The sequence below is a fragment of the Hyla sarda genome, chromosome 2 (assembly GCF_029499605.1).
Source record: "Hyla sarda isolate aHylSar1 chromosome 2, aHylSar1.hap1, whole genome shotgun sequence".
NCBI classification, from domain to species: domain Eukaryota; kingdom Metazoa; phylum Chordata; class Amphibia; order Anura; family Hylidae; genus Hyla; species Hyla sarda.
The window spans coordinates 74,011,794-74,039,793 of record NC_079190.1 but is presented as its reverse complement, the minus strand read 5'-3'; the positions used below and the strand labels follow the sequence as shown (position 1 = coordinate 74,039,793).

The following is a 28,000-nucleotide window of genomic DNA, read 5'->3' as shown; positions in this document are numbered from 1 at the left end:
AAACTCGGGCGACCCGGGTCTGTTCTACTCATGAAAACATTTTTTTTTTAATAAAAAAGCCAAACGGACCGAGCGGGACGGAAAACAACGTCAGTGTGAACCTAGCCTTACTAGAACAATTTTGCTCTTTGACTTTGTAGTGGTTGTGAACTATGCTGGGGATCGCCCTTAGCAACGGTTCACAAGAGCAGGACCTCCGCCCCAGCAAAGGTGCACAACTGCACTTGGGGTTGAGTTTTCATGCTATAACCATGTTCATGCAAATATAAGCCGACATGTCTTTGCTTAAGGCTTATACTAATGCACCCTTTTATCTTGCTGGGTAGCATTAGGGTTTCACCTGTGAGGCCTGCTACAAATGAACCAACCAGGGGTGGGGCTTGTAGTTTGTCTACTCCCTCCCATTGTATGTGTGCTTAGATTCATACTGGAGGTGACTGAGGAGCAATCTGCAAGTCAGGCCTATGGCTGCCGTATATCGGTTCCTGGTTTTATTTATCTGGCCAGGTAGGTTAGTTGATAGGACCCGCATCACTTGAGAAACCTTGGCGTGGTATGCGGGCTCAAGTGTGTCCTTCATATAAGGATATACTGGCTAATGTCTCAATTTTACATCAGTTTTGAGGTATAGCTAATGTCATTGTTTACATTAACCACAGCAGTGAAACCACATTGTGATCCATAGGTGCGGGTCCTCCACTCCAACGTAGGTGCACAACTGCACTTGGGGTTGGGCACCTTGTATCAACCTTGGATCACATCAATTTCTGTGATTGTTGTGAACTAATCATGTTCAATTTTCTCAACATCCATTTACAAAGCTTGCCTACAACATCCCAGAAGCCGACACAAGTACACGCGCGACAATTTTACCATACTCTGTGCAACCTTTTCATAAATTTGTGGAAGGCACACATAGCTTCAACACTGAAAGAGGACAAACACAGCTTGTGACTACCAACACAAGCAATGATAAAGCTTCCACTTCACAAACCATCTTAAGCCAATATCCTTTAAAGGGGTACTCCGGTGGAAAACTTTTTTTTAAATGAACTGGTGCCAGAAAGTTGAACAGATCTGTAAATTACTTCTATAAAAAAAAATCTTTACCTTTCCAGTACTTTTTAGCAGCTCTATGCTACAGAGGAAATTCTTTTATTTTTTTTAATTTATGTTTTGTCTTGTTCACAGTGCTCTCTGCTGACACCTCTGTCCGTGTCAGGAACTGTCCAGAGCAGCATAAGTTTGCTATGGGGATGGATTATCTCCTGCTATGGACAGTTCCTGATACGGGCATCAGGTGTCAGCAGAGAGCACTGTTACAGAAAAGAAATTAAAAAAGAAAAAAATTTCAGCATACAGCTGCTAATAAGTACTGGAAGGACAAATATTTTTTAACTAGAAGTTATTTACATATCTGTTTAACTGTTTGGCACCAGTTGATTAAAAAAAAAAATGTTTTCCACCGGAGTACCCCTTTAACCCCTTCCAATTGTAACAGTTTTTAGTAGAATTTATTTATTTATTTATTTTATTACCACTTTCTAAAAGCCATAACTTTTTAGCATTATGATATCACATGATTGCTTTTTTTTGCAAGCAACTTGTATTTTTTAAGGGTTTTATTGATCATACTGTATAATATAATAAATTGCACAGTATGTTATCTTTATAGATTTGATAATATTGTTGTAACTGTATTGACCTACAGAATACAGTTTTTGTTATGTTTTACTACTGTAGCAAAAAAGATGGCATCCACCATGTATGAATATCTATACAAGACCCATGCTACTACCCCTGTTTACCTATGGAGAACGCATGGCTGTGCACTTGATTTAGTGAATGTGATTAATAACTAGCTGAGAGGGGTGACCACATACATTTGGCTATACAGTGTGTGTGTATATATTTTTATAGATCGTATGATTTTAAAGCTGTTTTTGACAATGGCACATAGAGCAAGGCTACTGTAGTGAACCAAACTGATATCTGGGAGATTTTGGCTATTTAAAGGAAATCTGTTATCGGTGTCACCTGCACTAACCTGTCGGTACAGACAGGTAGTGCAGAGGACACTGATGACAACCATACTTACCTAATCTTGTTCCATGCTCCGGTTCTTCCGCTATCTTCTTTGGTATCTTCCGTGCGGAGCCGACTTGGAGCATGGGCAGACCTGACACCGCTGCAGCAGGACCCAGCAGAGAAGCAGCAGCAGTGACGTCAGGAAGCTCCCTGCCCATGCTTCAAGTCGGCCCTGGAACAGAAGATACTTAAGAAGATAGCAGAAGAACTGGAGCACGAAATGGGATCAGGTAAGTATTGGTATCATCAGTGTCATCTGCACTACCTGTCTGTACTAACAGGTTAGTGCCGGTGAAACTGATGACAGATTTCCTTTAAGGACCTATGGGGAGATTTATCAAAACCTGTGCAGAGGAAAAGTTGACCAGTTGCCCATAGCAACCAATGAGATACCTTCTTTCATTTTTCAGAGACCCTTTTCAAAATAAAAGAAGCAATCCGATTGGTTGCTATGGGCAACTGGTCAACTTTTCCTCTGCACAGGTTTTAATCTCCCCACTATTCTTTACAACAGCAAAGGTGATTAGTCTCCACTTGTAACACATATTAGTAATTTTGTAGGGTAAAGTAGTGTTCAAGTAGGGTTTTTCTGTGCTGAAAACGCTGCGGCCAGATGTTAGCTGGAAGTTAATAGGGAAAAATAAAATGCCAAACCCACTGTAATGTCTGTTTTTCTGTGTTTTGCTATTTTCTGTTTTAGGGCCTGGTCTGGCATGCAGTTCATGTTTGAACAATTTCTGTGAATGCTCTCTGGTTATGGGAGAGTTAATGCTTCCAGCCTATGGGATCCCGGGTGGGATTATTTAGATCCTAGCTCTACTGGTATTCCTTGCTGGTAATTACACCTGTTTCTCTGACCATGTTTCTTTATTCTCCTTTGTCAGGCTAAGTTTCCACTTGTTTTTTTTCCCTGCATTTTTTGTGTGAAAAAAGCGCCAGAAAAAACACCAATGCAATTTCTTGCGTCTGACTTTTTTTTTTCTCGCATTTTTTCTGGTGTTTCTGCATTTAAGTGGAAATTGCATTTTTGCCCCTTTGGCGTTTTTTTTTCTTCTAAATTTGTTGCGTACCAAAAAAAAAAGAAAAAAGGATGCAGTAGTGATGGAAAAATTTATTTAACAAAATTTATATTTTTTATAACGAAATTTTAATTTAAAACAACAACCAAGTTCTGCGTCACGGATCAGCTAGGACAATGTTGAAGATAAGATAAAAGATGAAGAAATATCCAGCGCAGTAGCTCAAATGCAGGAATATATATTTCAGTGCAGCAACACACATGGACCAGGACAGCATTTCATTTTTAAACAGGGATCAATTTATGTGGGGGGGCAGGGCACTATAAATGTAGCCAACCATAATAAAAAATGTAGTGTTTGTGTTTTTTAATTTTTTAGGTAGCACTACTACTCCCAGCATGGAACATACTGTTCCATGATGGGAGTAGTAGTTCCTGTACTAACAGACAGATCGCCCCGGGTGTCACTCCTGACACCCGATGTGATTTTCCATAATATAGCAGAGATGCGGAGCAGCTCTATACAGCGCCCGCATCTCTGCACTATACTCTGGGCCAGCCAGCGATGTGAATAAAAATTCACATCACTCATTTATATTTTCCGCACAGAGTGGGGATTGGCCGGATGGTGGCAGCCAATCCCCGCTCTCAGCAGGAAATATGAATGGTGAGTGGCCGGCCGGAGTACAGAGCAGAGATGCGAGGACAGGAGAAAGCCGCTCCACATCTCAGGGAAGAAGGATGATGGCAGCGGGTATCAGGAGTGACACCCACAGTGATCTGTCCTTAACTGCAGCTACTACTGCTCCCAACATGGAGCATACTCTGCTCCATGCTGGGAGCTGTAGTACCTGACTTAATAGACAGATAGCACTCCTGACACCCGCTGTGATCCTCCTGTATAATGCATAGATGCTGGCGGCCGGCCGCTCTGCACTGACGTATATATACACCTATTCATATTTCCCACAGGGAGTTGTGATTGGCTGGAACCATCAGGCCAATCACAGCTCGCTGCAGGAAATATAAATAGGTGTATATATACGGCAGTGCAGGGGACCAGAGAAGAGCGGCCGGCCGCCTGCATCTATACATTATACAGGAGGATGACAGCGGGTGCCAGAAGTGACGCGGGTGATCTGCCAATTAGTACAGTTACTACTACTCCCATCACAGTGTGTTCCATGCTGGGAGTAGTAGTACTACCTAAAAAATAAAAAAAAAATAAAAAAAAGTTAAAAACACACACACACTACATTTGAATTATTGTCGGCTACCTTTTTAGTGCCCTGCCTGCCCGCATTAATTGTTTAAAAATGTATTAAAATTTTGTTATAATAAAGATAAATAAAAAAAATTCCATCACTACTGTATCTTTTTTAATATTTTTTTAATGGTACCCTACGAAATTTTATTAAAAAAGGTATCTCCATCACTTTTTTGGATCGCTTAAGTCCAAAAAAGAATAAAAACCGCCTGAAAAATGCCAAAGTTAAAACCCACATGTCGTTTTTCTTGGCTTGTTTTTTTTTAGAAGACTATGGGAGAAAAATGCCACAATTTAAGGGGAAAAAACGCCATAGGATCAACATGCTGCGACTTTTGCAAAGCCGCCAAGGAGCTGAAATACGCCAAAAAAGAGTAAAAAAAAAACAGCAAAAGGATTAAAAAAAACGCCAAACTAAAAAACGCACAGTGGAAAAAGAATTTAGAGATTTCTCATTGATTTACAGCTAATATCTGACCGCAGTGTTTTTTGGCCGAAAAAATGGCATGCAGCAGAATTGGCGTTTTTCTTGGTGTTAAGTTTACACTAGTTTTTTTTGGGGGGGCGGGGGGGGGGGTCCCCTCCCAAAAAAAAAAGGCTAGTGGAAACTTAGCCTTAGCTCCATGTCCTATAGATTTTGATATCTGTATTTTAGCTTGCCTTGTTGAAGTATCTTGTTGGGTTTTAGTATTCTTCTATTGCATTTATTTAGTGTTCCTTGTTTAGACCCGTGTTCAGATTGTAATCTGTTTTGTGAATCTTAGTCCGTTTTCACATTATGCCTTTGTATCAGTCCTGTTTGACCTTGTTGGATCCTGGATCTCCTAGGATAGAATCCTGTCCCAAGCTTTGTGCTAATCTGTCTATCTAGGAGTATGTTGGAGTCTTTGCCGATGTTTCATATACTTTTATATATGTATCCTCCTTGGCTGGTATCCGTTCCACACTGTTGAGTGTTCCACTAGCATGGAGTCCATTTGGAGTTATTATTGCAGTCCACTCCTTTTATGGAATGGGGTGTCTTTTTGTCTAGTGTGAATTGTGCTCTTGTTATCCTGTCCCGTTTTAGTTTGCTATATACTGCCGTGTATTATCTGTTTGATGCTTTGTAGCATTCCTGTTATGTTCCTGACTTGTTCCCCTACATGTGCTGTTTCGTTTGTTTTGTTTTACTTGACGTCCATGCAGTTTAGCGCAGTATAGGGACTCTCCTCGTGGTTGTCGATCCTTCGCATAGGGCCAATGGGCAATAGGAAGTGTCAGCGGTTTTAGGGACAGTTAGTGCTCACTAACTCCCTGCCGCCCCCTTTCATGACACCCACTGCTCTGGGTATGGCGAGTTGTTGTTTTTTATTTTTTAAGAAATGGTGGTGTTTTTCTCCCATAGGTGGATAAAAAATGGCAGCAAAAAATATTTAAGCATTTTGCCCCAAATCCTTCAGTACATAACCTCGAGTCACATGAAGAAAAAATCACATGACTTGTAGTGAGAATGAGGGGAAAAAAACGTCAATTAAAAAATGCCTATAATAATATACATTATGGAGAAGAAAAAATGGGAGTCAGCTATTTGTGGCCCAAGAACATTTTTTGTAAGGTGCTATTCAGCATTTAATATGAATGGCGAATCCCTATGGCAGAGGGGTACAGCTCTTTGAAGAGCAGCCTGTTTAATGTTATATTCATTTGTATATTGTAATATGTATTTTTATGCCATTATCCATGCAGGATAAATAAAGTGATATTTTTTACAACTAAAAAAAACATGTTTAGTTCCTTTGATAATATAAAGCCACATAAAACTAATACCGCAATTTTTATTAAAAACACTTGCTATGAACATTGACTGACATGTTCAATTCTTACCTGCAGAATTGGAGACATCTGTAATTCTACTTGGCCACTGGAAAAAATAAATAAAATGTCAGTAACTCTGGATAGAATAAAGCCCTCAAATTAATATACTTTACAATAAGAAATAAACACACTTTACTGTAGACCTATTCACATTAGATGGGGTAGTCTGTAAACTGTACAGCTCTGTACTATCTTCAATTTCCATTCTTAGCCTGCAAGAAATAAAAATAATAATAAAAGGTTAAAATTATTGTATCATGAAAATGCATTACAGCAAATAAATGTTCTGGACAATAAAGCTGTTTACACTTGAGTTGAAAGCTTTAACACTGTTCAATCTAAAGAAAAGAATAGTAGTGTATCCTATCAAAACAAATTATGGTAAAACCGTAAAGTTTTTGCAGCGATTTAGGAAAATTATGAAAAAAATGAAAAACCAATCCCCAATGTGTGAACACAGCCTAGCTTATTGACTGGTTGTAAAACATAACTGGTATTAGGTGTTTAAAGAGTACTGGTCAGAAAATCATATTTTCTAAACTAACTCAGTTTATATTCCCTTACTACTCCTAACACCCCTCCTCCTGCAAAAATGTTTCAGAGCTTTAAAAAGCTCTTTTTCATACCTTTCCCCTTGTTCACATTGTGTGAGCTCCCGGCAGGAGAAAGTGGGTGTTCCCCAGCAGGAACAATGTCACTGAAGCCTGTGCTGTGAAAGCTGTGCCTCACCATGCCTCGCACACACTTCCTGAATTTGGTCTCCTGCTAGGCCGGGAGGAGACCAAACTAACTGTTTGACCTAGTGGACGTTTTTTCAATCACATTAAAAACATAAAGGTTAAAGGGGTATTCCAGGCAAAAACTTTTTTTTTATATATATATATCAACTGGCTCCGGAAAGTTAAACAGATTTGTAAATTACTTCTATTAAAAAATCTTAATCCTTTCAATAGTTATTAGCTTCTGAAGTTTTCTGTCTAACTGCTCAATGATGATGTCACGTCTCGGGAGCTGTGCATGATGGGAGAATATCCCCATAGGAGCTACACAGCTCCCGGGACGTGAGTCATCAGAAAGCAGTTAGACAGAAAACAACAACTCAACTTCAGAAGCTAATAACTATTGCAAGGATTAAGATTTTTTAATCGAAGTAATTTACAAATCTGTTTAACTTTCCGGAGCCAGTTGATATATAAAAAAAAGTTTTGGCCTGGAATACCCCTTTAAGAATTTTAACAGCAAGAAAGTAGCAAAGTATCTTTGCTATATTAAAAGTTTATTTGGTGACAGGTACTCTTTAATTATTAATATATAAGGAAAAATACTGATCGTGTGTGCTTTACTATATTGAGTACACACAGTATTTCGGTGAGTATTTTTAACCAACACTAAAAAAACATATGACCTATGTAAGAGGATACAATAGCTTTAGATGATCAAGCCTTTACATATATTTGTCACAATAGCCTGCCTTAAATATTTTTATTTAAAGGGGTACTCCGCCCCTAGACATCTTATCTCCTATCCTTTGGATAGGGGACAAGATGTCTAGGGGCAGCGTACCCCTTTAATTATTGCATTGTACTTATTATGGAGCCAAAACATAGGACTTGATACTATAAGTCACTCTTTTTGTTTGTTTTCTGGAGTCTGCACATTCTCACATACATATGTAGCCAACTTGATCCCCGACGCAATAAGAAATTTTACTGCACTCCTGAAATTGACGTAAATTATTCTAAGGGTATGTTCACACTACGGAATTCCCATGCAAACTTAACATTAGTATGAATGGGTCTCCGCGAGACCTGTACACACTGTGGAATTTCAGCGGCAGACAATTCCGCCACTGAAATTGTTCCGCGCAAAGAAAGAACATGTTCATTCTTTGCGCGGAAGTCCACGAGCACTGCATAGCCGTCAATGGTGACGGCTCAGTGCCGCGCGGTCCTACCGCCACCGGCGGCTGCCAGTCTGAATCTCCGCTCGCTGATTCCGTTCAGACACTGTAGTGTGAACATACCCTAACACCTAACTTTAACATTACTCCTCAATAACTGGTACCAACAGTGCTATATAACTAAACAATAATAACAATACTAAAATAGTAATAATCTCTGGTGCATTAGGATACCGCAGAATGTTAGGGTAACACAGTGTGTTTAACAAGTTAAAGATTACAATGGCTACATCTGTATAGTGCAGGCTGCTTCTTGTAAGTTGATGAAGGGTTAGTGTATTCAACAAATTATTATTATAATTTGTTTTACCTTGTAGGGTCTTGTAGCATATCAACTGCTTCTCTTAACTGGTCTATCATTCCTGAATTGATTTCTTTAATTTCTGAACTAGTATTGCTGCAAATCAAAAGGAATTTAACATGACAATTGAAATACTGAAGGTAATAATAGCTCATATCCTATAAGTTAATGATCTAAAAAACTGCCTACGGAAAAGAACATGATGATAAACATGACAGGGACAGGGAACATAGCTGGGACAGAGCTCCATGTAAGGCTGGGTTCACACTACGTTTTCTCCCATATGGGAGCGCATACGGCAGGGGGGAGCTAAAACCTCGCGCTCCCGTATGCCTTCGTATGTGCTCCCGTATGTCATTCATTTCAATGAGCCGGCCGGAGTGAAACGTTCGGTCCGGTCGGCTCATTTTTGCGCCGTATGCGCTTTTACAACCGGACCTAAAACTGTGGTCAACCACGGTTTGAGGTCCGGTTGTAAAAGCGCATACGGCGCAAAAATGAGCCGACCGGACCGAACGTTTCACTGCACAGATTTGAGTAAATAAAGAAAATATTGCACCTTTAATTAATTTGTATCCTTTCTCTATACACTTTACTATAATTGTGGGTAATGTTCCACTAGAAACATTATACGAAGAAAAAAAAAGACATAATCATATTTCAAGAGGATAGTTACATCTCTGTGCGATTGCTTTATAATTGTGAAGATCAATAACTTAATGTTGATTACATAAAATACTGCATGGCAGATGATACAAGCAAAGAATATGCTGTATTGTAAGATTTTAAGCTCAATGACATACTTGCTGTCCAGGCTATAAAGACTTAGAGGTGATTTATTAGAAAGCAAATTGATCAATAGATATAGTGTACATAACAGCAAGCCATAAAATCTGAATTTATCAAAAGGGAAACTGATATTACCACACTAATCTGTACATGCTTATAATGCGGGTGACACAGATTACAATGGTTTTAATTTTATTTTGTTTTTCTTACACATTGCTGAGGTGCACTGTTACCGCTGCCTAGCTGGTTCTTGGATAACACCCCCTTAATAAATATTCATCACTCTGCCCATATGCAGGTAGTCCCTACATTCTGGAGATCTCACTGTGCACGCAGGATCTTGCAGCGCATAGAGGTTATGTGCTTATGTGCAAAATTATGAGTATTTATTAAGGAGGTTTTGCCCAAGTGCAACAAATGAGCTAATTTACATATTATCATTTTGGGCCATATTTCAGGAAAGGAGAAACTTATATATTAATGGTAAAGATCAATGCGATCAGTGCCACCTGCACTATTCACTTGCACCGGACAGAGATGGTCGGGAAAGCCGAAAGCATAGTTATTTGCGTAACTCCTATTGACTTTATTGGGAGTTACAAATGAGGTAGCTCAAGAGTTACGTAAACAGAGTATCTCGCTGGGCTATGCCATTTGTGCAATTCCCATCAAAGTGTATAGGAGTTGCGCAAATTGTATATCTTCCCCGCTTTGGTTGCTTTTGGATTTTCCGGCCACCTCCAGAGCTACAAACAGGCCGGAGGAGCGAAGAGAGCCAGAAGGAGCAATCTGGGACAATCCTTTTAAAGCTAATATGTAGGGTCATTACTTTGTGAAATACTCACTAATATACTCACTTATGGTGTATAGACCATGTTGTGTCTTCCTGTATTTGCAAAGGTTCATCGAAATCAGCTGTTTCATCCTACAACAAAACCATTAAAGATAAATGAAGTCATATTTCTTGGTTGTTACATTACAGGTGTGGCATTTTGTCATAGCTTGCCACAGACAATATTAACTTATGCTATTGAACTAAATGAGCAGTCACCATTGCATACATCCATAGTATATCATTTCTCCCTCTTAAAATCATCTGAATTTAATGCTAGATTTCCCGCTGTAGATATGCAATTTACGTTACCTGGTTGTAGCTTATAAATTCAGTGAGGTTGGCATCTGCATCTATTTTGTACTGACACTTTTCTGACTCGACAGGAGCGTTCAAGACATAATTCTGATGACTTTCCCCTAAATGGGAATCAAGGAAAATATGTTAAAAGTAAGAAGAATATTTCAAATGATTTAGAGAATTTATGTTATGCTTTATCTGTAAAGTTAGATCACTAATTCCAATACAGTGGTCTCTCAACATACGATGGTAATCCGTTCCAAACGGACCATCGTTTGTTGAAACCATCGTATGTTGAGGGATCCGTGCAATGTAAAGTATAGGACAGTGGTCTACAACCTGCGGACCTCCAGATGTTGCAAAAATACAACACCCAGCAAGCCCGGACAGCCAACGGCTGTCCGGGCATGCTGGGAGTTGTAGTTTTGCAACATCTGGAGGCCCGTAGGTTGAAAACATCTGGTATTGGAGGTTATACTCACCTTTCCCCACCGCTCCGGACAGTCACCGCTAGTCGCCACTGCCCTGGATGTCGCCTTCCATCGCTGTCGCCCCCGTCCCCGGGTGCCCCCGACGCTCCGGACGTCTCTGCTTCCCCGGCATCCTCGCTCTCCGTCACCGCCATCACGTCACTACGCACGCCGCTCCTATTGAATGACGGGACGGCGTGTGCAGCGACGTGATGACGACGAGGGAGAGCGCCGACGAGGGCAGGGGATCCCAAAGAGGACGCTCCGGAGCCCCGAGGACAGGTAAGTGATCGTCAGCGGACCACACGGGGCACCGTAAACGGCTATCCGGTGGCAGCTGAAGCAGTCTGCGCTGCCGGATAGCCGTTTATGCGATGGCCCCGACATACAAAAGCATCGTAGGTTGATGCTGCCTTCAACATGCGATGACCTCTGAGAGGCCATCGTATATTGAAATGATCGTATGTCGGGGCCATCGTAGGTTGGAGGGTCACTGTACTTGGATTAATTTAAACAAATTTCTGTCACCAAAGCTTAAAGAAATTCATCAACGATCTACAGCATATGGGGCCCTGGCTCTACTCAAGGAAGTGACATTTCGCACCTTGCACGTCAGCGAGATGAATGGAGGGGGCCTGTTTCCATCAGCTGATGTGCTGAACGTTACTTCCTTGAGCAGAGTCGGGGCCGAGCCGGGGCCCCGTATTGGAGATCGCGGATGTCCCAGCGGTCAGACCCTCTGCGATAGGACATCTATCCTCTATCCTGCAGACAGGGGATGCATTTCTTATTGCTGGACATCGTCTTTCAGCTTTGGTGACAGAAATTTGGGTAGATTAATCCCTGTAATCATTTGTCAGGTTACTCAAAACCCTAGTTCAGTGTATTCCAACCAGTGTGCCTCCAGCTGTTGCAAAACTACAACTTCCAGCATTAGCTGGAGGCACACTGGTTGAGAAACACTGCCCTACTTGGATATAAAAATAAAGTAATAAACCAAAACTTGCTTGAAAGCCAACAATTGTGTGCTTTAGATAGCATATGGCCCATTTCATATTGGGTCAACATGTCAAAGGAAGCAGGGAGCAGAGGTGACTGGCGCTATTGGAACAGCAGAGGGGGGAGGGGAACTGGGGCAGGTGAGTATGCTTAGTTTGATTTTTTTTTTTAAATTGAGGTGTTGTTGTTTTATTGTATTTGATGTATTTAGCTATATTTTACTGCAGTAACAATATGTAGTGAATGGGATTCTTAGTCTATGTTTACACAGTGAATTTTATTAAATTAAAAAAGAAAAGAAGAAACATTAAAAAAAGAAGAAAAATTGCTGAAAATTTTCTGCATCTGTTTTTGCAAAATCAATGTGTTTAATGTGGATCTATGGGAAAGCGGTTGTCTATGCACACACTATGTAAAAAATTGGCATATTATTTTGCATCCATTAAAATAAGTGACCTTACAGACATATGTAGATTTATCAAAACACGTGCAGTTGACCACTTGCCCGTAACCAATCAGATTGCTTCATTCATTTTTTAAAAGGCCTCTGAAAAATGAAAGAAGTGATCTGATTGGTTGCTATAGGCAACTGATCAAATTTTCCTCTGCACAGGTTTTGACAAATCTCCCCAATTTTGTTTATCAAAATAAGCCTGAAAATACACTGTGTGAACATAGCGTTAGGGTGAAAAACAATCAGGTTGAATTGTAGTAGCATTGCGGTTTATAAGATACCCTATATACTCGAGTATAAGCCGAGTTTTTCAGCACGATTTTTTGTGCTGAAAACGCCCCCCTCGGCTTATACTCGAGTGAACTCTCCGCCTGTCAGTGGTCTTCAACCTGCGGACCTCCAGATGTTGCAAAACTACAACTCCCAGCATGCCCGGACAGCCAAGGTTGAAGACCACTGCGGCCTTCGTCCTCATCCAGACACCCACTTTAGTTTTCTACTCACCTCCCCTCTGTGGGAAGGAAGGGTGAGCTGTTCCGGGCCATCTATGCTGCAGGGACCGTCCAGTGGGGAGGGTTAGTCGTTCCAGGCTGTCCATTTTCACCGGGGGGGCCCTGCAGCATGGATGGCCCGGCATGCTGGGAGTTGTAGTTTTGCAACATCTAGAGGTCCGCAGGTTGAAGACCACTGATGAAGGGATTGACAGGCAGTGATGATGAAGGGGGGGGGATGATGATTGGGGGTCTGGATGATTACGAAGGCCGCAGTGGTCTTCAACCTGGCTGTCCGGGCATGCTGGGAGTTGTAGTTTTGCAACATCTGGAGGCCCGCAGGTTGAAGACCACTGGTGAAGGGATTGACAGGCGTTGATGATGAAGGGGGGGGGTGATGGCGGGGGTCTGGATGATGACATGGGGGGATGATGTATTTCCCACCCTAGGCTTATGCGTTTTTGGGGTGAAATTAGGGGCCTCGGCTTATATTCGGGTCGGCTTATACTCGAGTATATACGGTATGTGTTTCACCTTTATGGTATGTGCACACTCACTATATATATGCTGCAGATTTCATGTTGCAAATTTTCTGCTGCAGATCTGCAGCAGAAATTCCGCAGTTTGTACGGTATGTTTGAACATACAATAATATACAGAATTGTAGAATCTGTGAATATATGAATTCGTAGAGCAATTAAATAAAATGTAATATCTTGAGCAAACTTACCTATGTTTTTACTTAGCAATAACTAGGAAAAAACAGTTACCAAACTATATACATGTGTGCTGTGTAGCACATGTGCACGCTAACAATATGGGTGGTGTGGGTGTGTTATCATCTATTTATTCACTATAGAAATAACTGATATATTGGGCTACACCCTTTACCTTTTACTGAATTACTAAACTGCTGATCTAAATCTTCTTTGGCAAAATTTTCTTCCTCCAAAATATCAGACATTGGCACACTCGGACTGGTAGAGTCTTCATCGCAAGGCTGTGACAAAGATAGACACAGAAGTTTGTTAAGTGATCCAAAAAAGACTGATAATACTGTAGGATAAGCCACTTCCGAGAACCATGCAACAAAACCACGGTTTACTGGGAAATGGTAATGCAAGTACTGGTAAAATACATATAAACCATGGGGGGTGATTTATTATTCTGCATGAGCGGTGCAGACTGCAAAACTTTGCATAATTTTGGACAAACCCCCTGTTTTGCCCAATTATTTCGCAACTTTCTGCACCACTTATGCCAAGGGGGCAGGACGATGGGGGGGGGGGCGGCTTTGCATGGAGTGGCCGTTGCTTCAGCACATGCAACTTTAGGTACAATTTGTGCCAGCAAACAAACGTAAACTGTCACAAAAATCCACGCCAGCTCAGAGCTAGCTAAGATTTCTATCCCTGGGTCCTAACTACAGGGGCAAGATAACTACAGGGGGTGCCAACTACAGGGGCAAGATATCTACAGGGAGTCCAAACTACAGAAGCAAAATAACTACAGGGGGTCCAAACTACAGAAGCAAAATAACTACAGGGGTCCTAACTACAGGGGCAAGATAACTACAGGGGGTCCTAACTACAGAAGCAAAATAACTACAGGGGGTCCTAACTACAGGGGCAAGATAACTACAGGGGGTCCTAACTACAGAAGCAAAATAACTACAGGGTGTCCAAACTACAGAAGCAAAATAACTACAGGGTGTCCAAACTACAGAAGCAAAATAACTACAGGGGGTCCAAACTACAAAAGCAAAATAACTACAGGGGGTCCTAACTACAGGGGTAAGATAACTACAGGGGGTCCAAACTACAGAAGCAAAATAACTACAGGGGGGTCCTAACTACAGAAGCAAAATAACTACAGGGGGTCCAAACTACAGAAGCAAAATAACTACAGGGGGGTCCTAACTACAGGGGCAAGATAACTACAGGGGGTCCAAACTACAGAAGCAAAATAACTACAGGGGTCCTAACTACAGGGGCAAGATACCAGGGGTCCTTACTACATGGGTGAGATAGCTACAGGGGTACTAACTACAGGGGCAAGATAACTACAGGGGCGAGATAACTACAGGGGGTCCTAACTACAGGGGTAAGATAACTACAGGGGCGAGATAACTACAGGGGGTCCTAACTACAGGGGCAAGATAACTACAGGGGGTCCTAACTACAGAAGCAAAATAACTACAGGGGATCCAAACTACAGAAGCAAAATAACTACAGGGGGTCCAAACTACAGAAGCAAAATAACTACAGGGGGTCCAAACTACAGAAGCAAAATAACTACAGGGGGTCCTAACTACAGGAGCAAAATAACTACAGGGGGTCCAAACTACAGAAGCAAAATAACTACACGGGGGTCCAAACTACAGGGGCGAGATAACTACAGGGGGTCCTAACTACAGAAGCAAAATAACTACAGGGGTCCTAACTACAGAAGCAAAATAACTACAGGGGTCCTAACTACAGAAGCAAAATAACTACAGGGGGTCCTAACTACAGGGGCAAGATAACTACAGGGGGTCCAAACTACAAAACTACAGAAGCAAAATATCTACAGGGGGTCCTAACTACAGGGGCAAGATACCAGGGGTCCTTACTACATGGGTGAGATAGCTACAGGGGTGAGATAACTACAGGGGTTCTAACTACAAGAGCAAAATAACTACAGGGGGTCCAAACTACAGGGGCAAGATAATTACAGGGACGAGATAACTCTATGTGATCATAATAGTCATACAGTCCTTTAGAACAAGCTGAAAGTTAACCATTGAAATATTATTTTATGTATAAACAATCAGTTTTTGCAAAAAATAAACATTTTTGATCAGACAGTTATCATAAAAGTCTGGATCCTGATCTCCATGAGTAAGTGGCCCTGATACTTATCTGCTTTTTTATTTCAATACAACTCTATTTTAGGAAAAGAAAACAATCCATTATTGTTGTTATATAACTACTGTCAAAGAAGTGGATTTCTAGCTGGAAACAAGACTGGGAGAACTCTTGGTTACAGTCTTGGAGATGCGGTTTATATAACAAAACATGAGTTACTGATTTCAAAACATGAGTTACTGAATAAATGAGCTTCTGCTTGCAAAAAAAATAGCACAAATATAGTGAGCCAAGATTAAGTCTTTGCTTCCTACACAATGAGAAACTTTTATGTATAAACAGCAAATAAAGCAAAAATCTGAGCACAAGTACCGAAATAATAACCCTTAACCATTGATGTGGTAAAGTAGGAGCGGCAGGCCTTTTATCTGACACTGTGGCTTGGCAGTACACTCTTTTATCCAGATGTTTCCTAGCAGGGTAACCAACTTGGCTAATGTACTTTAGCTTAGTGATAAAGGTTATTTCATAGGTGAAACCTACTCAGTGGTTTCCTGCAGCTGGTGCTCTATTTATAACAGTCCAGGATGGGGACATTTGATTTCACCAGCAATGACCACAGACAAAAAAATTATTCAGATTTTCATTAAAGACAGAAAAGTAATGGAAAACATCCATATGGGAGAGCAAAAAGAACAACCAGTTTAAAGTCATAACAAAACAAAAAAAAGAAAGAAAAGAAATGAAAGGAGTACTGTGGTGTAGGAACAGCGTTCGGGTATCTCATGGAGATACATGGAGGGGGCGTGTTGGTCGACACGCTCTGTTCCTGTTCCTTCTTTTGAGGACTAAAGATTCTTCAGTGTTTTTCAATAAGACAATGGGGGAATTTAGTAATAGGGTGAAAACTTAAGACATTCTTCAAACGTGCCAGAATTATCCGAGTGTATCAGGCTGTTTGATAAATCTGGTGCATCTGTAGACTGTCTAGTCTAAGTTTAGAACAACTATTACTATTATTTTATGCCAGATTTGTGCATCAAAATTTTGGTGTTTTTTTGGTGGGTGCACATAGGCCATGCTATTTCAAGCCTCACTCCTCTCCTAATAAGCCTCGTCCCTTATTGGACAGGATGAAAAAGTGTTTAAAACTCCATAAATGTGGCACAAGACATGTACGTTTTTGGATTTTTTTTTTAGTTATAGTAAATCTGCCCCAATGTTTTCTGGCTTATGAAACCTATTTAAGTATTTTTAAATGAGACTGAATACTAGTTTATGGTGCGTTCACACACTATTAACTAGCAGCGAGTTTCCCGCTGTGGGAAACCCGTTGGGAGTTACGCTACCATTGATTTAAATGGGTTCGCGGACAGTCCGCGAATCTGACACTATTGCGGACTGTCTGTGGACCCATTCAAATCAATGGTAGTGTAACTCACAGCAGGTTTCCCGCAGCATGAAACCCACTGCTAGTAATAGCGTGTGAACACACACCCTTATACTATTTACATAAATGTAATATAATCCTGTTGAACAAAAAATCCTGTTAGATGCATTGAAAACACCAATAGTAACATACAAATAGATACAGTAAAAGATGACCAAAGTTTTGTGCAATACAGTACTCAGTGGTGAATACTAAACATTGTCCTCTCATAAATACAGGGGTCTACACTTTGCAAAATTTTTAGTCATTCGTAGAGATTAATAAATGTATAATGGGTTACATAAACCATATACCACATAGATAATGTTATATAATAATAATATAGCCTAATAACATGACATTGTTATTAGTAGTGCTGGTGGTATACTGGTACATACCAAATACCGAATTTTTTTTCCTGCACGAAATGGATTTTTCCCATACTGCAATACTGCCCCCCCCCCCCCAAATGAATGAATTATCAGCCGCAGCGCGCAACTAATCATATGTGACCCGCGAGTGCTGTTCTGCTTCTCACCCCCCCCCCCCCCCCAATGAATTATCAGCCCAGCGCTGCGCTGTACTGTACTAACCTGTGCCCGGGCTTCAGAAGTAAACAAAATAAACTTTAACTCACCTTCCTACGTTCCCCTGTTAACGGCCTCACGCTTCAGCGATGCGAGCCTCATGCTGCTTCCTGGGGATGGGAACGTCACAGAGCCGTCAGCCTATCACCGGCCGCAGCTTTGTCCCGCCTCGGCCGGTGAGCCGGCCGGCTCCTTACATGACAACGCGCTCAGCCTATCACCGGCCAAGGCAGGAAATCGCTGCGGCCGGTGATAGGCTGACGGCTCTGTGACGTTCCTATCCCTAGGAAGCAGCATGAGGCTCGCATCGCTGAACCGTGAGTTGAGTTAAAGTTTATTTTGTTTATTTCTGAAGCCCGGGCAAAGGATAGTACAGTACAGCGCAGCGGATGATAATTATTTGGTGGGGGGGGAAGAGAAGCAGCGCTCGCGGGTCACATATGATTAGTTCCCCGATGTGGGGGACATCGCATCACTGGGCTGATAAACCAGGGGGGGGGGGGGAGAGAAGCAGCGAAGCAGCGCCCACGGGTCACATGACGATGGGGATTAAATACCATTAAATACTGTGGAACCGCCATAATTCACAAAAATACAGTGATTACACATTTTTGGTCATACCGCCCAGCTCTAGTTATTAGCCTAATAGTGGTATATAGTTTTTTGACAAAAGTGATCTACAACTTGTTCTATCGAGTCTGAAATAATATATATAACTATTATATATATATATACCTATTATAGTTGACCATAATATATATCGTATAATCATCTCTAACAAGAATGAGAATGATACATTGAATATATAATGTAATACCAGGAAAAGAGTTCAGGAATAAATGGAAAGTTACCTCAATGGCTGATAAACGCTTTTCTCCACTGTCACTGCCCACACCAGAATCAGAGTCCTTCTTTATTGGGAAAATGTCTTCAATGCTAGATAAGCACCATAAAAACCAATCAATTATGCAAACATGGCATATATAGCATATAAACTAGGATGATCATGAAATGAACATGCAATTTGGATGATCATACTAACTAAAAGAATCCTGAAGATCTCTACACAGGCACACTCCATCCAAATAGAATATGTAGCACATATAAAACCTGACAGACCATGGTGGGACCTCACTATACAGCCTCATTCATGTCTTAATGCTTCCTACATTAGGCTTCATACATTCTGATTCAATTATATAATACTTTCATTTCAGTTTTCTTTTTTTTACCATTTCTTTCTCATAAAGTACTAAATGTTAAACAGATAGCCAGTACATTTCACCTGGCTGTAACCCGCGGTCACAGCAGGTTTCAGGAGTCAGACCTGTGATCTAAACTTTTGACATTTCTGGGCAACATGTCAAAAGTTTTTTTAATGACATTGATACTTAAAGGGGTACTCCGCTGCTCAGCATTTGGAACAAACTGTTCCGAGCGCTGGAGACGGCATTGTGAGCGCGTGATGTCAAAACCCCGCCCCCACATGACATCACGCCGCACCCCCTCAATGCAAGTCTATGGGAGGGTGCGGGGCTATGACGTCACAAGCACTTGTCGCCGGCTCCAGCATTCAGAACAGTTTGTTCCATATGCTGAGCAGCGGAGTACCCCTTTAAGGGTGCATTCACACGTGCATATTTTCTACTGCAGATCTGCTTCAGCAGATTTTGCTGCCCGCTGACTCCAATGGGCCGCAAAATCTGCAGCAGCAAATCTGCAGCAAAAATATGTACGTGTGAACGTACCCTTAAAGGGGTACTCCGGCGCTTAGACATCTTATCCCCTATCCAAAGGATAGGATGCCTGAATGTGGGGGTCCCGCAGCTGATCTTGCACGCCGCACCCCGTTAGAATCAGTCCCTGGAGCGTGTTTGCTCTGGGTCTGATTACTGTCGATCAAGGGGACGGAGCATTGTGACATCACAGCTCCGCCCCCTGTGTGACGTCACGCCCCCTCCCATAGGCTTGTATTGAGGGGGCGGAGCGTGACGTCACAATGCTCCGTCCCCGTGATCGACAGTAATCAGACCCGGAGCGAACATGCTCCAGGGACTGATTCTAATGGGATGCGGCGTGCAAGATCACAGGGGTCCCCAGCGGCAGGACCCCCACGATCAGGCATATTATCCCCTATCCTTTGGATAGGGGATCAGATGTCGGAGCGCCGGAGTACCCCTTTAAAGAGGTTATTAAGCAGCAGTTTTTTTTTTTCAAATGTATTCCCATTGTGAGGTATATAACGAAATAAAACTAAGCAGCAGTGTGACACACTGGGTTTGATTCCCAGGCCCAGCACGTCATACTGCAGCTTATGAAATCAATCATTGTGGGGGACCAGAGCAGGACACCGGAGGCACCGCAGGAGTGTTGGAGGAAAGTAAAGGTTTGTTTTGTTATATACTACACAATGGGCATACTTTTGGGGGGGAAATTGTTGCTGAACCCATTTAAGTTATTATTCCAAAAGGCTCTATTTCCATTTAAATTCATAGGAAAGAAATCTTATACAAATTCCCCTAAAACCCCAAATGCTACGAAAAACAAGTGAATGGGAACTTAGAAAAACTGAAAAGTGTCCGAAAAGTGTCTAAACCCACAGCCAACTCTCTGTCCAGGAATGAGGCCATTATTTTCTGTATTAGTTGAGTTACCTGAGGTTGGATCCCAGGTTATTAAAGGGGTATTCCAGGAAAAAAATTATTTTTTAAGATCAACTGGCTCCAGAAAGTTAAACAGATTTGTAAATTAATTATATTAAAAAATCTTAATCCTTCCAATAATTATCAGCTGCTGAAGTTAAGTTGTTCTGTGCTCTCTGCTGACATCTCTGCTTGTCTCGGGAACTGCACAGAGTAGAAGAGGTTTGCTATGGGGATTTGCCTCTACTCTGGACAGTTCCCGAGACAGGTGTCATCAGAGAGCACTTAGACAGAAAAGAACAACTCAACATGAGCAGCTCTTAAGTACTGAAATGATTAAGATTTTTTAATAGAAGTAATTTACAAGGGCCCTGTGAGAGTGGAATATAAGATATTATAACAAATTTTTTATAAATTATTGGAATAATTGAAGCACGGTCTTATTGCAACATTATTACTATTTAAACACTAACCTTGAGGTGGGGGATACTGTTTTTCTGTTCTTTTGATATATTTAACACACCGTGGTATAGGTGTGTACCCCATATCACCTCGGTAAGTGTATAATTGTGAGCTGCACCAACAAATTTTCTCTAATTTACAAATCTGTTTAACTTTCTGGAGCCAGTTGATATATAGAAAAAAAACATTTTTTCCTGGAATACCCCTTTAAAGTAAGAGAAAATGATTGTTGTCCCAAAATGACTGTACACTGTACACTGCTATCATTGTAAATGTATCATGCAGATTTACCTTTCCTCTGCATGTTGCTGCAGAATAGGCCTCTCAATGGCATGAAGATAAAACGCATCTCCTGTCTTTTCAATTTGACAAGCTTGTATACTTAAATATTTGAATATATGTATTTTGCCTTTAATACAAATCTAGAAAAAAGATAAAATGTTTTTAACAAGACTTTAAAATACCACAGGTAAAATGCCTCTACAATAATAATAATTAAAAAAAAGATAATAAAAAAAAAAAATAATTATAATTAAAAAATATATTTGCAAATTTGGTACCAAAAAGTATCTGTTGCCCCTGAATAAATAATGCAGGAACCAGAAACCATACCTTTTTTAAAAGGTTGCAAGGCAGCCCATGGAAGTAAGCAGAGTGGTGGCAAAGTATTTCAGATTCACATAGTATTTTGGCCAGTATTTTTAGCCAAAACCAGGAGTGGAAGCGGCACAGAGAAAAACTAAAATGAAAACCATTTACCCACACCTGGTTTTGGCTAAAATACTGACCAAAAAGTAAACAAATTCTTACAAGTGAATCAATTCTAAGGCTATGTTTACACATTGTATTTTTAGGTGCAGTTTAACCCCTTAAGGACCAAGCCCAAATATACCTTAAGGACCCGGCCATTTTTTGAACATTTGACCACTGTCACTTCAAGCATTAATAACTCTGGGATGCTTTTACCTTTCATTCTGATTCCGAGATTGTTTTTTCGTGACATATTCTACTTTATGATAGTGGTAAAATTTTGTCGATACTTGTATAATTTCTTGGTGAAAAATTCCAAAATTTTATGAAAAAATTGAAAATTTTGCATTTTTTTACTTGGAAGCTCTCTGCTTATAAGGAAAATGGATATTCCAAATAAATTATATATTGATTCACATATACAATATGTCTACTTTATATTTGCATCATAAAGTTTACATGTTTTTACTTTTGAAAGACATCAGAGGGCTTCAATTTTCACATTTTTCACAAAATTTTTCGGAATTTTTCAGGGACCAGTTCAGTTTTGAAGTGGATTTGAAGGGCCTTCATATTAGAAATACCTCACAAATGACCCAATTATAAAAACTGCACCCCTCAAAGTATTCAAAATGACATTCAGTAAGTTTGTTAACCCTTTAGGTGTTTCACAGGAATAGCAGCAAAGTGAAGGAGAAAATTCAAAATCTTCATTTTTTACACTCGCATGTTCTTGTAGACCCAGTTTTTGAATTTTTACAAATGGTAATAGGAGAAAAAGCCCCCAAAATTTGTAACCCAATTTCTCTCGAGTAAGGAAATACCTTATATGTGTATGTCAAGTGTTTGGCGGTCGCAGTAGAGGGCTCAGAAGGGAAGGAGCGACAATGGGATTTTGGAGAGTGAATTTTTCTGAAATGGTTTTTGGGGGGCATGTCACATTTAGAAAGCCCCTATGATGCCAGAACAGCAGAAAACCCCACATGGCATACCATTTTGGAAACTACACCCCTCCAGGCACTTAACAAGGGTTCCAGTGAGCCTTAACACCCCACAAGTGTTTGATAACTTTTTGTTAAAATCGGATGTGTAAATGGAAAAAAAAAATTCACACTAAAGTGCAGTTTTTACCCCAAATTTACCATTTTTACAAAGGGTAATGGGAGAAAATGCCCCCCCCCCCAAATTTGTAACCCCATCTATTCTGAGTATGGAAATACCCCATGTTAGGAAGTAAAATGCTTTTCGGGCGAACTACAATGCTCAGAAGAGGAGTCACATTTGGCTTTTTGAAAGCAACTTTAGCTGAAATGTTTTTTTGGGGGCATGTCGCATTTAGGAAGCCCCTGTGGTGCCAGAACAGCAAAAAATACCCACATGGCATACTATTTTGGAAACTAAACCCATCAAGGAAAGTAACAAGGGGTCCGCTGAGCCTTAACACCCCACAGGTGTTTGACGACTTTTCGTTAAAGTTGGATGTGTAAATGAGAGAAAAATTTTTTTTTTACTAAAATGCAGTTTTTCCCCTAAATTTTACATTTTTTCAAGGGGTAATAGGAGAAAATGACCCCCAAAATTTGTAACCCCATTTCTTCTGAGTATGGAAATACCCCATGTTAGGACGTAAAATGCTCTGCTGGCGAACTACAATGCTCAGAAGAGGAGGAGCGCCATTGAGCTTTTGGAAAGAGAATTCGTTTGGAATGGTAGTCAGGGGCCATGTGTGTTTACAAAGCCCCCCGTGGTGCCAGAACAGTGGACCCCCCACATGTGACCCCATTTTGGAAACTACACCCCTCACAGAATTTAATAAGGGGTGCAGTGAGTATTTACGGACCACTGTTCCAAAAATCTGTCAGACACCTGTGGGGCGTAAATGCTCACTGTACCCCTTATTACATTACGTGAGGGGTGTAGTTTCTAAAATGGGGTCACATGTGTCGGGGGTCCATTGTTCTGGCACTATGGGGGCTTTGTAAACACATGTGGCCTTCAATTCCGGACAAATTTTCTCTTCAAAATCCCAATGGCGCTCCTTCCCTTCTGAGCATTGTAGTTCGTCCGCAGAGTGGGGTTACAAATTTGGGGGGGCTTTTTCCTATTTTCCCTTGTGAAAATGAAAAATTTAGGGTAACACCAGCATTTTAGTGAAAACATTTTTTTTTTTCATTTTCCCATCCAACTTTAATGAAAATTCGTCAAACACCTGTGGGGTGTTAAGGCTCACTATACCCCTTGTCACATTCCGTGAGGGGTGTAGTTTCCAAAATGGGGTCACATGTGGGTATTTTTTTTTTTTGCGTTTGTCAGAACCGCTGTAAAATCAGCCACCCCTGTGCAAATCACCAATTTAGGCCTCAAATGTACATTGTGCGCTCTCATTCCTGAGCCTTGTTGTGCGCCCGCAGAGCATTTTACGCTTACATATGGGGTATTTCCGTACTCAGGAGAAATTGCGTTACAAATTTTGGGGGTCTTTTTTTCCTTTTACCGCTTGTGAAAATAAAAAGTATGGGGCAACACCAGCATGTTAGAGTAAAATGTTTTATTTTTTTACACTAACAGGCTGGTGTAGCCCCGAACTTTTCCTTTTCACAAGCAGTAAAAGGAAAAAAAGACCCCCAAAATTTGTAGTGCAATTTCTCCTGAGTACGGAAATATCCCATATGTGGCCCTAAACTGTTTCCTTGAAATACGACAGGGCTCCGAAGTGAGAGAGCGCCATGCGCATTTGAGGACTAAATTAGGGATTGCATAGGGGTATTCTACACCAGTGATTCCCAAACAGGGTGCCTTCAGCTGTTGCTAAACTCCCAGCATGCCTGGACACTCAGTGGCTGTCCAGAAATGCTGGGAGTTGTTGTTTTGCAACAGCTGGAGGCTCCGTTTTGGAAACACTGCCGTACAAGACGTTTTTAATTTTTATTGGGGGGGGGCAGTGTAAGGGGGTGTATATGTAGTGTTTTACCCTTTATTATATGTTAGTGTAGTGTTTTTAGGGTACATTCGCACTGTCTGGGTACGGTGAGTTTCCCGCTAAGAGTTTGCGCTGCGGCGAAAAATTTGCCGCAGCCCAAACTTGAAGCAGGAAATTTACTGTAAACCTGTCCGTGTGAATGTACCCTGTACATTCACATTGGAGGGGGGGGGGGGGGCAAACCTCCAACTGTTTCAAAACTACAACTCCCAGCATGTACTGAAAGACCGTGCATGCTAGGAGTTGTACTTTTGCAACAGCTGGAGGCACACTGTTTGGAAAACCTTCAGTTAGGTTCTGTTACCTAACTCCGTATTTTCCAACCAGTGTGCCTCCAGCTGTTGCAAAACTACAACTCCCAGCATGTACTAATCACCGAAGGGCATGCTGGGAGATGTAGTTATGCAACAGCTGGAGGTACCCAACTACAACTCCCAGCATGCCGAGACAACTGTTTGCTGTCTGGGCATGCTGGGATTTGCAGTTTTGCAACATCTGGAGGGCTACAGTTTTTAGACCAGTGCCCAGTTATCTCCAAACTGTGGACCTCCAGATGTTGCAAAACTACAACTCCCAGCATGCCCAGACAACAAACAGCTATGTGGGCATGCTAGGAGTTGTAGTTTTGCAAGATCTGGAGGGACATAGTTTAGAGACCACTGTATAGTGGTCTCAAACTGCAGCCCTCCAGCTGTTGAAAAACTACAACTCCCAGCATGCCCAAACAGCTGTCTGGGCATGCTGGGAGTTGTAGTTTTGCAACATCTGGAGGGCTATAGTTTAGAGACCACAGTCTCAAACTGTAGCCCTCCAGATCAACTTACCGGCTTCCGTCGGATCCAGGGAGCCGTCCTCTTCTGACGCACGTCACGCCGCCCGCCGATCACCGTAGCCTCCGGATCGGTAAGTGGACGTCGGCGTTCGGTCCCCGTCGTTTCCCCGTTCTGCCCCGCCTATTGTGGGTGGGCAGGACGGGGAAAACTAAAGTTAACCCCCCCGGTCTGCTATTGGTCGTCGCCTCTGACGATCAATAGCAGACCAATAGCAGGGGTAGGAGGGGTGGCACCCCTGCCACCTCACTCCTAAGCCTACAGGGGGATCGTGGGTGTCTTAGACAACCGCGATCCCCCTTATATTCCGGGTCACCATAGACCCGTATGACCCGGAATCCGCGCAAATCGCAAGTGTGAATTCAAACGCGCCGACGGTAGGGGAGGGGGTCATTTGCGCGGGGGGGGGGGGGGGCATTTGCGCGGGGACGTCAAGTACCAGGACGTCAAGGCGTATCCATACGCCCTAGGTCCTTAAGTGGTTGTCTGTTCACACAGTATGTAAAAAAAAAGTGCATTTTTTATAAAAAATAAAAATAAAACACCTGAAATTACACTGTGTGTACATAGCCTTAGGGTTATATTAGGATTATAAACAATACCCTACATGTCTACAAACTGGATTTACACAGAATTGTTCAAAATGATCCTGCCAAAAATTGATGCTGTGAGAAGAATTACTATGTGAAAGGCCATCCTTACCCACATGTCAGCTTTGGAGTAGAAAACCAATATCTACAAACTCTTCTTCCATGTGACATTTTTCTTACTTTAAGGGGTATCGAATAAACAATATTTCTATGTGGATAATCCTCCATCCACAGAAAATAATGTAATAAAAGAAACTATCATTTCCAACAACACAAAAACCGAAAACATCCAAGCCTTGTTACTTTTTTTTTTATTTGGGATTACTTATTTTAGGAACATAAAAAGCTTCTTCTGTATCCAGTACAATTCTCTGCTTGCTTACAATCCCACTCACTTAAGACTTTAAGCTTTCTTCCTGTTTTTTCTATTCACCAGGGGGATTGGATTTTTTTTTTTTTGCTTTGATCTAAAGGTTCTAGTTTCTTAATCTCATTTGTTCTGAAACAAGAATACATGTTTTTTTTTGTGGAATAACAGTTTTCTAGTTCTCTCGACAATTCACCAGTACAGGACGGCACTAAATTAAAATGACTGCTAACAAACCCGCTTAGTACTGGAAATGAAAACCCTAATAAAGCTATAAAAAACACATATATAATTAAACTATACTATAGGAGGAATTTACAAACATTGGGCACTGGTGCGTCCTAGTGATGTTATGGATTACAACTGGTCGATGGGCATAACAATAAGTTGACCTATCAGTGCTAGGATAGGCCATCATTTTATGATCAGTGCGTCTGAGGACCCCCTCTGATCATGAGATAAATTAGACTACCTATAATTCCCTGCACAACTAGATGGCTGGGAGCACTGCGGTGCAGAGAAAACCTATAGAAGGGCACATTGCTAAATTTGTGCTGCTCCCTCTTCATTCTCAGGATTTGTGGGGGTCCCAGAGGTTGTACATCCACTGATTGAAAAATGATGGCATATCCTAGTAACTAGTCGTCATGGAAAGGAGAATAGACATCAGGGTAAAAAGTGGACAAGATGTATGATGACATCTTGTTCTACAAGGAGGAGAATAAGAGAAATAACCATGTGTATAGAGACATGTCAGCAGCAGACAGGACAACAGTAAGCAATCTATCATACTATATTTAAATAACTTGGTCACTATTTAGAAAAATCAGAAAACCGGAAAAGCATTTTTTTCGAAGACCTACTAAAAATCTGTGATAGTCCAAGGTCAGACGTCACAATACAGAACTTTTTAAGAAAGATAATTTCTTAGATGCTATTTCTAAAGTGCATCACAAGGTGCTACTACTGTGTTGATTTAAAGTATCAGTTCTATGCAATTTAAAGTGCTCCTCTGCTTGAGTCTCCAGGTTCTCTGTTGGCCTACAGCCCCACAATCATAATATTGGTTTCCCTAAAGTGCAACCTGTATTTGTTGATTGTTTGCAGAACAACTACAGGAAATATTCCACTTTTCACTTTTAAGTAAAAACTTCAGCTAAGTGTCAGAAAGCCAACAACGAATTAACATCAAATAATTGTGATAATTCAGAATAAAAGATGAACATACTAATATAAAAATCAGGTTATAATCGAAACACTCACCTGTGCAGGAGGTGACTGTAGTGGGTTATTCTCAAGTACTAATACTTGTAATTGCACCATTTTTCTAAAACAAAGTGGTAGTATCAGGATCTTATTGCAGGAGAAATCTAATTTTACCAAGGGAAGATCTACTATTTCTGTAAACAGAATAGATATTTAGTTAGTATAAGACATGAGAGAGCCATACAAGGTCACAAGTCTATCAATTACACTGCTTGAAGACCAGCATTAAAGCTTACTTCCTGGATTAAATGTTGTTGTCCTGTAATAATTAAGCCTAATATAATAATTATTATTTATTGTAGTCTGGGGCCTCCGCTCATCAGCAAAGGAAAGTTTGTGGCTCATAGGTACGAGCAAATGGGGAGGAAAGGAGGAATGCAATAAAGTTAGGCTTAAAGGGTTATTCTTGTCTCATGATGTTATAA

General features: G+C 41.1%; 1 protein-coding gene across 3 annotated transcripts in view; it reads right to left on the bottom strand.

Annotated features, from left to right (window-relative positions):
- LRCH1 (leucine rich repeats and calponin homology domain containing 1) overlaps window positions 1–28,000 on the bottom strand; it is a 236,885-nt gene that overhangs the window by 84,793 nt on the left and 124,092 nt on the right. For all 3 annotated transcript variants that reach the window (XM_056562089.1, XM_056562088.1, XM_056562087.1), the window contains exons 5-13: window positions 27,573–27,709; window positions 21,084–21,214; window positions 18,540–18,624; window positions 13,718–13,826; window positions 10,425–10,531; window positions 10,138–10,205; window positions 8,501–8,587; window positions 6,362–6,442; window positions 6,240–6,276 (exon numbers count right to left, since the gene is read on the bottom strand). In XM_056562089.1, coding sequence (XP_056418064.1) covers window positions 6,240–6,276; window positions 6,362–6,442; window positions 8,501–8,587; window positions 10,138–10,205; window positions 10,425–10,531; window positions 13,718–13,826; window positions 18,540–18,624; window positions 21,084–21,214; window positions 27,573–27,709 — 842 coding nt within the window. The remainder of the gene's footprint in view (window positions 1–6,239; window positions 6,277–6,361; window positions 6,443–8,500; window positions 8,588–10,137; window positions 10,206–10,424; window positions 10,532–13,717; window positions 13,827–18,539; window positions 18,625–21,083; window positions 21,215–27,572; window positions 27,710–28,000) is intronic.